This window comes from Trichosurus vulpecula, chromosome 3, assembly GCF_011100635.1.
Source record: "Trichosurus vulpecula isolate mTriVul1 chromosome 3, mTriVul1.pri, whole genome shotgun sequence".
Classification (NCBI taxonomy): Eukaryota; Metazoa; Chordata; class Mammalia; order Diprotodontia; family Phalangeridae; genus Trichosurus; species Trichosurus vulpecula.
Window position 1 is genome coordinate 402,114,629 of NC_050575.1, and position 9,959 is coordinate 402,124,587.

Here is a 9,959-nt window from a genome sequence, read left to right on the forward strand (position 1 = left end):
ATTGGTTTCTGACTGGACCTCTCTGTCTCATCAGGCTGGAAATACTGCAGATGCAACAGGTTTGATCCCATTGTTGATTGGCATGGAAACTTTTTGAGTGGAGGAAAGACGACAATGGACGTTAGTAGGAAAAAGGCACCTGAATAAACATTTCACTGCTTTTGGCCTCAGTTTCCCCATCTAGAAAATGAAAGATTGAGACCACCAATCCTTTCTTTTCTTTTTAGCTTTTAAAAAGATATAACAGAAATACAGAAGAGAAGAATAAGCATCTCCTAGCTCCACTACAAGACAAAGGACACATTCTCCCCACACCACCTACTAAACCAAAGAATCTCCAAAGTCTCCTCCACCTCCATTTCATCTAAGCCTGGGCCTTTAGATGTCTTTAAATCGCTTGGTTCCACTGTCTTAATTTTATTTCTAATTCAGTTCCTTTCTTTCTCTCTCTCTTTCTTTCTTAATGCTATTCCTTGCATAAACACTTGTCAACTCTTGGTCTCTAGACCCAGAGACATCTGATCTCTCCTGGGAAGGTAGAGAGGCCTGCCCCTGTTTGTAACTGAAATTGGCCACCTGCCCCAAACCATATCCAGCCTAAGAGAGATACATTTAATACAGCAATAAAAAAAAGACCATGTGAACTCACACCTTCAAGGAAATACAGTTAGGCCACTCCCTCCATGTACATGTAACCACTCCTGGGGTCCTAGATTTGAGGTTGGACCAGCACTGTTTTGCATGGTGATCTCCAAGGGACCTTTCACAAACCCAGCCTGACATACAAATGTCTCCCACCTTTCTCACTGAGCTCAGAGCCCTCTGCCTCCAGTTCGGCAAGAGTTACAATGCTCTCCCCATCCTTGCTCCTCTGCCTTCTACTGCTCTGGCATCAAGGTAAGACTCCCAATGAGACATAGGTTGGGACCACTTTAGAAAGAGAGGGAGTTATCCCTGGGGCATCTCTGACACAGCCTGAGGGAAAGGGAACTACTGAATTCTCTGTATTTAAACAAGATTCTTCACTGAAATCTCTTTCTTCTTCTTTTCTCACCAAGAAGCCCAGGCAGCCACTGTGATGACCCAGACACCAGACTCCCTGGCTGTGGCTCCAGGGGACACAGTCACCATCACCTGCAGGGCCAGTTCCAGCATTAACAAGTGGATGGCCTGGTACCAGCAGAAACCAGGACAGTCTCCAAAGCTCCTGATCTATACTGCTTCCTCCCTACAGTCTGGGGTCCCTGCCCGGTTCAGTGGCAGTGGCTCTGGGACAGATTTTACATTCACCATCAGTGGTGTGGAGGCTGAGGATGCTGCACATTATTACTGTTTGCAATATAATAGTGCTCCCTTGGCACAGTGTTTCAGACCTGAACAAAAACCTCCTCAGGCTGCTCAGCTCTTCAGCATAGGGGAGGAGCTGCTGCCCCAGAGTCACCTGCTTAGGCCAACCACTGCCCTCAGGGGAGAATTAGGCCTAATTCAGCTCTGCTGCAGGAGCCACTTGTCCCAGGGGCCCTGGGTGAGGTAAAATGATTCAGAAGAGAAAGAAAAAGGAGGAAGAGAAAGAATCTTCTGCCTGGTAAGCTTTAGCTAATGTGGAAAATATTATACTATTTTATATCATTTCTAATTTCAACCAGACCCAGAGCCTCCATTAATGAGTAACTGGATGAAGATCCAGGACCTGGGCTTCTTTGTTCTGTTATACCAGAAGCGAGTGAGACACGCCACAGAGTATAAGTTTTGAATGGAGAAGTTTATTAGCCGGCGGCCACTGGGGTCTTCCCAAGTCAATGGCCACGTTTAAAGGGAGAGGGTAGTTTATATAGACAATACAGAATTCAGTGCTTAATTATCTCTTGAAGTTTACATATATTACTTTGCAGACTCAGCAAGCCTGTGTTATTTCACTTTTTATGACCACAATACGTTAGAGGAACCTCCTGAATAGATTGTAAATACAACATATCAGATAGTTGACAAAGTGTCACCTGAAATTACAACCCAGGATCCCTGTGTCCATCTTGCCATAACTCCCACAACAAGGAAGGCTCAAGATAAGGCAGAAGTCATATAATTCAAAGGAATATCTGGGGCTGAGGCTTTCATCCTTCAAGGCCATAGGCAGACCGAGTGATGCTCCAGCTGGGTTTGTTGAGGCGAGAGACAGAGTTGTCTCTCAGCCCACTCAGTTAGACAAAGGAAGATCGTTAGGCTTTCCTGGTAATTAGCTTACATTCCTTGGAAATGTCTAAGGGGCCCGGGACACTCGGACCTCAGTCTGTTTTTTTCTTATGCAGACTGGGGTTTGCAGTTAGAGGCTGGGGGCAGGGTTTTTCTAGCAATAGCTGGCTACTCAGGTATCACAGTTCTCTCTAAAAGTTTGTTCAGGCAATACCCTTACCTCTGTCAACAAAGCCAGATCATTAAGGACATTACCCTAACCCCAAGAGAGATTACCTTGCTTAATATTCTACAGGTATATACTGTGTTATGGAATGTAATGAGACACAGAGACGCTGGGCTGTAGTTTCAACTGACTTTTGTCAACATCCTTTACAACTCTATTCCATTAAGGAAAATCCTATTGTTGTATCATGGTTAAACATACATGGGGGTCATAAAAAATGAGGTAATACAGGCTTGCTAGCTCTGCTAAAATAACGTATATAAGTTTTCTCATTGCTTTGTTCAGGCAGCCAGAGTTTTACGCTCTGACTCCTTGTACGTACAAGTAAGCTAGCTCCACTATGCTTTAAGGTAAAATAATAAACAACATGGATTTTTCTATCACCTAGCTCTGTTGTTTCCTTCAACCAAATTTTCAGGTTTAACACTAAGGACCACAAACCTTCCCATGGGGACTGCTTCCAGAAGCTGATCTCATCCTTTGCTCTGCCCTCTGCTCCCTCCCCCAATTTCCTCACCCTAAGCTGATGTTTAAGAGGAAACTGTAAATGACTCAGGGGAATGGGCCTGGACTCTTAGCTCTGGCTGCTTTTCCCCAGCCCTAAAAAAAACCCAGGATAGACAACCTGGGTGGAACAGTCCCTAAACCTCTTGAGCCAACTCAGTCTCTCTCCAGTCTCCCTCCTCACTCTGCGAACCTAACTTTCAGGCAAAATTAGATATCCTTTCTTTGTCACTCCTTGGTAGCCACTCTTCATCTTCCCAGAGAACTGGACCATCAGCATTGGGGATAACCATGCTTAACTTCCGTAAGGCTTCCAAGGAAAATGTGACGGAAAAGAACAATAAAGGAAGGAGGGTAGAAAAAACAAGAAATTTACCTGATACCTTTGTTGTATATTTGAAAGGAATAACAGGTTGTGCATAGTAGATTACCAGTTTCATGTACAATCATTCTTTTTTCTATTTTTTTTTTATTTTTAGTTTACAACACACGGTTCTACATAATTTTGAGATCCATATTTTCTCCCTTCCCTCCCCCCTCCTTCCCCAAGATGGCATGGAATCTCATATAACTACCATGTATAATTTTGCATTAAATTAATTTATACACTAGTCAAGTTGTGGAGAAGAATTATGACCAATGGAATGCATCATGAGAAAGAAGAGACAGAACCAAAAAAAAAACCCCAAAAACAAAAACAAAAGAGAAGAAAAAAGGCCCGCATGAAGTGCACCTCAATCTGCATTCAAACCTCACAGTTCTTTCTCTGGATGAAGATAGCATTCTCCATCGTGAGTCCCATGGAATTATCCTTGCACCTTACGTTGCTGAGAAGAGCAAAGTCTGTCAGGGTTGGTCCTCACAGAATCCATATATCTGTGGTTGTGTACAATGTTCTCCTGGCTCTGCTCCGCTCACTCAGCATTATGTTGTGTAGGTTTTTCCAGGTTGTTACGAAGTCCGTATCATTCCCATTTCTTATGGCACAATAGTATAAATAGCATCTACCTAAAACCATCAACAAGCATTATTTGTAATGGGGATAAGCTAGATGCATTCCCAATAAGATCAGGGGTGAAACAAGGATGTCCATTATCACCCCTATTATTCAATTTGGTACTAGAAACTTTAGCTGTAGCAATAAGAGAAGAAAAAGAAATTGAAGGAATTAGAATAGGAAAAGAAGAAACTAAATTATCACTTTTTGCAGATGATATGATAATTTATTTAAAGAATCCTAGAGAATCAAGTAGAAAACTACTCAAAATAATAAACAACTTTAGCAAAGTTGCAGGATATAAAATAAACCCACATAAATCCTCAGCATTCCTATACATTACTGACAAAGCCCAACAGCAAGAGATAGAAAGAGAAATTCCATTCAAAGTTACCGTAGGCACTATAAAATATTTGGGAGTCTATTTGCCAAGACAAACCTACGGCCTATATGAACATAACTATGACACACTTTTCACGCGAATAAAATCAGATCTAAATAAAAGGAAAAATATCAGTTGCTCATGATTAGGCCGAGCTAATATAATAAAAATGACAATTTTACCTAAATTAATCTATCTATTCAGTGCCATAACAATCGAACTACCAAAAAATTATTTTACTGAGCTGGACAAAATAACAATCATTTTTTTATTATGCTAAGTCATGCAAATGCTTGGAAATACATGGAACATATATGTATTAATGTAATAAAAAAAAGGGGGGATTAAGAAAAGGCAGGGGAGAAAAGAACTGTAAGAAAGGAGGTTAGGGGAGGGGCAGGGAGAAAGTATCCTGAAAAGTCTACTTTAAAGCTGGTTTAGGTGGCAGATTTGATAGCTTCTGGGGGCAGGAAATCAGGAAGACTCATCTTCCTGAGTTCAAATTTGGCCTCAGATACTTACTAGGTGTGCAACCCTGGCCAAGTCATTTAACCCTCTTAGCCTCAGTTTCCTCATCTACAAAAATGAGCTGGAGAAGGAAATGTTAAACCATTCCTGGATCTTTGCCAGAAAACCCTAAACGGGGCCACAAAATTCAGACATAATTGAAAAAACTAAACAACAATTCACTTTTAGCATTTGTTGGGCTCCATACAAACAAAACAATTTAGGGCAGGTAGATGGCACAGGAGAAAGAATGCAGGGCCTGGAATTACACAGCTACTAACCCTGTGACCCTGGGCAAGTCACTTAACCCTCTTTGCCTCAGTTTCCTCATCTGTAAAATGAGCTAGAGAAGAATATGACAAACCATACCAGTATTTATGCCAAGAAAACCCCAGAATGGGGTCATGAAGAGTTGGACACTGAAATAAGGAGTCATCTCAGGGTGGGAACAGAAATAAAATTTTATTCAATTCTCGCGAGAATAGGGCATCCTCTGCCAGAACAGACCTAGCAAGGGAGGCCCCATACAAGAGGCAAAGCATCAATAGTTATACCTAATGCAAGACAATTCCCGCACACCTCTGACCCTTCTCACCATTGGCTGGGAGGCAGGCTTACAATCTGAGCATGAAAAACTAGACAAGGAACCAGGAAATCAAGGCACAGAAACTCCAATGCCCATTCCCTTACTTGATGATTACAACTGAGGCGACATCTATGAATCTAAAGAAGGAGAATAAGATAAGGGGAGGGGGAGACCCTCTCCATTCTTCTACAGTACTTTTACAGTAAAGGCAATCAGGTCACAGTGACCCTATTCTTATTTGCCAAAACTTTAAATCAGAACTAGAAGAAAAAACAAAATATTTCAGGGTAAAAAAAAAAAAAAAAAAAACCAAAAACTTTCCCAGAGTCTGAGCAATCAGGCTATCACGGTCTCAGAATTTTTCCACTTCCTATTTCCCTATTTCTTCATTTTTAAACATTTCTAAGTATAGAATTGAATAGATATAGATATATTTATACATAGGTATATTCCCTGTGAAGTCTTCAGCTTTTATTTTCTCACTACCTCACACAAAGTGAATTGGATTTAAGTGAGGCAGAGCTGTGTAAAGTCATCATCTTCACTCTTTCCTCCAAAGTCACCAGAGTCCAGTGGCAAGACATAGATCAAGATGATAGGTGCAATGGGTGTGATGGTCTGAGATTCAGTGGGAGAGAGGTCTCTCCCAGGTCTCAGTTTTTCATTTCTCTTTCTCAGGTCTCAGGGGCCATCTCCAGTTGGCTTCATTTATGTCTTGCCACTGGATCCAAATGGCTCTGGAAGAGAGAGTGAGGCTGGTGACTTTGCACAGCCCTGCCTCACTTAAATCCAATTCACTAGCAAGTCAAGATGTCATTCTCCTGATGCCATTGGTCTCTTCAAGAGTGAAGGAGGGACAACAATCTGTGAGGAAGAGGAACTGCTCCACTGGGGGTCTAGCTCCATTTCCAGTTAGGTGATGCTCCTTCCTTCTTCCTTTCCTGCATTACTGCCTCCATTCCTTCCTTTCTGCCTTCCTTTCTTCCTCCCTTCCTCCCTCCCTTCCTCCCCATGGGGAATCATAAACTTGCATTTGGGTGCTCTGACCAAAGGAATATAAATTGCTTGAGATTGAGTTCTGGAAAAAGAGTCTTTGATAAAGCCCATTCAGATTCAAATAGAGATACTTGCCTCTGACAAATCCAAATCACTCTGGCTCTCAATCATTGGACAATAATGGGTCCCAGCCCAAGCTGCCACTGTTTGGGTTTTGATAGCTCAGACTGAGTGTAAATACTAATTCTTTGTGTTCTGGCCAGAAACCCTAAGGGTCTTCCCCTTCCAAATTGGTTTCTGACTGGATCTCTCTGTCTAACCAGGCTGGAAATACTGCAGATGCAACAGGTTTGATCCCACTATTGATTGGCATGGAAACTTTCTGAGGGGAGGAAAGATGATGGACTTTAGTAGGAAAAAGTCATCTGAATAAACATTTCACTGCTTTTGGCCTCAGTTTCCCATCTAGAAAATGACAGGGTGAGACCACTAATCCTTTCTTTTCTTTTTAGCTTTTAAAAAGATATAACAGAAATACAGAAGAGAAGAATAAACATCTCCTAGCTCCACAACAAGACAAAGGACACATTCTCCCCACACCACCTACTAAACCAAAGAATCTCCAAAGTCTCCTCCACCTCCATTTCATCTAACCCTGGGCCCTTAGATGTTTTTAAATATGTTGGTTACTCAGTCTTAATTTTATTTCTAACTCAGTTCCTTTCTTTCTTTCTCTCTTTCTTTCTTGATTCTATTCATGGCATAAACACTTGTCAACTCTTGGTCTCTAGACCCAGAGACATCTGATCGCTCCTGGAAAGGTAGAGAGGCCTGCCCCTGTTTGTAACTGAAATTGGCCACCTGCCACAAACCATGTCCAGCCTAAGGGAGATACATTTAATATGGCAATAAAAAAGAGACCATGTGAGGTCACACCTTCAAGGAAATACAATTGGGCCACTCCCTCCATGTGCATGTAACCACTGCTGGGGTCCTAGAGTTGAGGTTGGACCAGCACTGTTTTGCATGGTGATCTCCAAGGGACCTTTCACAAACCTAGCCTGACGTACAAATATCTCCCACCTTTCTCACTGAGCTCAGAGCCCTCTGCCTCCAGCTCTGCAACAGTCACAATGCTCTCCCTATCCTTACCACTCTGGCTTCTACTACTCTGGCCTCAAGGTAAGACTCCCAATGAGCCCTAGGTTGGGACCACTTTAGAAAGAGAGGGAGTTATCCCTTGGGCATCTCTGACACAGCCTGAGGGAAAGGAAACTACTGAATTCACTGTGTCTGCACAGGATTCTTCACTGAAATCTCTTTCTTCTTCTCCTTTTCCCACCAAGAAGCCCAGGCAGCCATCGTAATGACCCAGACACCAGACTCCCTGGCTGTGGCTCCAGGGGACACAGTCACCATCACCTGCAAGGCCAGTTCCAGCATTAGCAACTATATGTCCTGGTACCAGCAGAAACCAGGACAGTCTCCCAAGCTCCTGATCTATGCTGCTTCCTCCCTGCAGTCTGGGGTCCCTGCCCGGTTCAGTGGCAGTGGTTCTGGGACAGATTTCACCTTCACCATCAGTGGTGTGGAGGCTGAGGATGCTGCACATTATTACTGTTTGAAAGCATATAACTATCCATTCCCACAGTGTTTCAGCCCTGAACAAAAACCCCCTCAGGCTGCTCAGCCCTTCAACATACGGGAGCAGCTGCTGTCCCAGAGTCACAGGCTTAGGCCAACCACTGCCCTCAGGGGAGAACTGGGCCTCATTCAGCTCTGCTGCAGGAGCCACTTATGCCAGGGGCTCTAGTTGAGGTAGAAAGATTCAGAAGAGAAAGAAAAAGGAGGAAGAGAAAGAATCTTCTGCTGGTAAGCTTTAGCCAAGGACCACAAACCTTCTCATGGGGGCTGCTTCCAGAAGCTGATCTCATCCTTTATACTGCCCTCTGCTCCCTACCCCAATCACCTCCCCCTGAGCTAGTATTTAAGAGAAAACAGTAAACAGGGGAACAGGCCTGGACTCTCACCTCTGGCTGCTTCTCCCCAGGCCTAAACAGACAGCCAGCATAGACAAGGTGCATGTAACAGTCCCTACAGTTCTTGAGAAAACTCAATCCAAAGCACAGATGCAGTCACTCTCCTTACTCTGGGAACTCACTCTAGCTATCCAATCATTCATGTCTGTCATCTGTCAGGACAGATTCCTGAAAAACTTATTTGAGGATATCAGGCCTCTTTTCCCTATTCCTGTAGAGGCCAGGATATTGCCCTCCTCATGATGAGGGTCAAGGCCTGGACAGTATGGCAGTGGCAACGGAGCTGGATCTGAGAGGGGGTCGGAGACTTAGCATTCCCAGCCACAAGAACATATGGCGTCAAGGGGACCAGACTAGTCTCAGATCCATAAAATCTTAGAAGTCAGGAACCACATGAATGACGGTGCACAGACCAGTCCACAAAGGAGACAGAGTCTGAGAAAGGGAGGTGCCACACATGAAAAACATACCCAGGGATGATGGTAGCATGAGAGAGCAAAGGACCTGATTGATGGAAGTCAATATTCCCAGCTCAAAATTGGTGCTCTCGGTGAGTTGGCGGGGCGGTCTCTCTTTCGGATCCGCCATCAGCGGGTGGACCCAGTGCCACGATGCAGATCTTCGTGAAGACTTTGACGGGGAAGACCATCACCCTTGAGGTCGAGCCGTCCGATACTATTGAAAATGTCAAGGCCAAGATACAAGATAAGGAAGGTATTCCCCCTGATCAACAAAGATTGATTTTTGCGGGCAAGCAACTGGAAGATGGGCGTACTTTGTCTGAGTATAACATTCAGAAGGAGTCTACCCTTCATCTTGTTCTGAGACTTCATGGTGGTGCCAAGAAGAAAAAGAAGAAGTCTTACACCACTTCCAAAAAGAACAAGCACAAGAGAAAGAAGGTTAAGCTTGCTGTTCTGAAGTACTATAGGGTTGATGAGAATGGCAAGATTAGCTGCCTTCGACGAGAGTGCCCTACTAATGAATGTGGTGCTGGAGTCTTTATGGCTAGCCATTTTGACAGACATTATTGTGTCAAGTGCTGTCTAACCTACTGCTTCAACAAGCCAGAAGACAAGTAAATGTATATGTGTTAATAAAAAAAGTCAACTATTAAAAAAAAATTGGTGCTCTCCATTCCTTTGGGGGAGGGAACATTGTGTACCAGCCAGGACTGGAGAAGGAGCTTACCCACTGGAGGATTCAGGCAGGGGCAGGTGGGTGACTGACTGCTCAGAGTGATGAGCAGCCATTGCAACGCATCCAAAAGCAAGTAAAGAAGGAGACCAAAAGGGAGCCAGAGGTAGGAAGAAAGAGGGTCAAAGTGAATGAAAAATCACATACCCAAAGCAAACCAAAAGGAAAGCTAGTGCAGCCAAGAGATATGGGCAAATGGCCACTGGCATGTAGGGATCTGGAGCCCTTCTTCTTGCAGTCCTGGTCTGGATTCTCGAAGGAGTCATCTGCCTCAGATGGTACCTTCTTCCAGCCCTTACTAAGCCAAAGGGTAAGGCCTCCAATATGTTCAGAGG

At 43.8% G+C, this 9,959-nt stretch overlaps 1 protein-coding gene and 1 gene segment (V, D, J or C); both read left to right on the forward strand.

Moving 5' to 3' along the window:
* Positions 1–842: 842 nt before the first annotated feature.
* Positions 843–8,201, forward strand: LOC118842710. The segment is given in 2 exon segments: positions 843–897; positions 7,735–8,201. Coding segments are annotated over 2 exon segments (516 nt in total).
* A 782-nt stretch (positions 8,202–8,983) lies between these two features.
* Positions 8,984–9,551, forward strand: LOC118843604 (ubiquitin-40S ribosomal protein S27a-like). Its single transcript, XM_036751310.1, has one exon. It carries the CDS (start codon positions 9,039–9,041, stop codon positions 9,507–9,509), a length of 471 nt encoding a protein of 156 aa, XP_036607205.1. The 5' UTR covers positions 8,984–9,038; the 3' UTR covers positions 9,510–9,551.
* The last annotated feature ends 408 nt before the right edge of the window (positions 9,552–9,959 follow it).

Bases quoted from the DNA above. Each gene is read 5' to 3' on its own strand.
- LOC118843604 (XM_036751310.1), top strand. From the start codon at position 9,039: ATGCAGATCTTCGTGAAGACTTTGACGGGGAAGACCATCACCCTTGAG.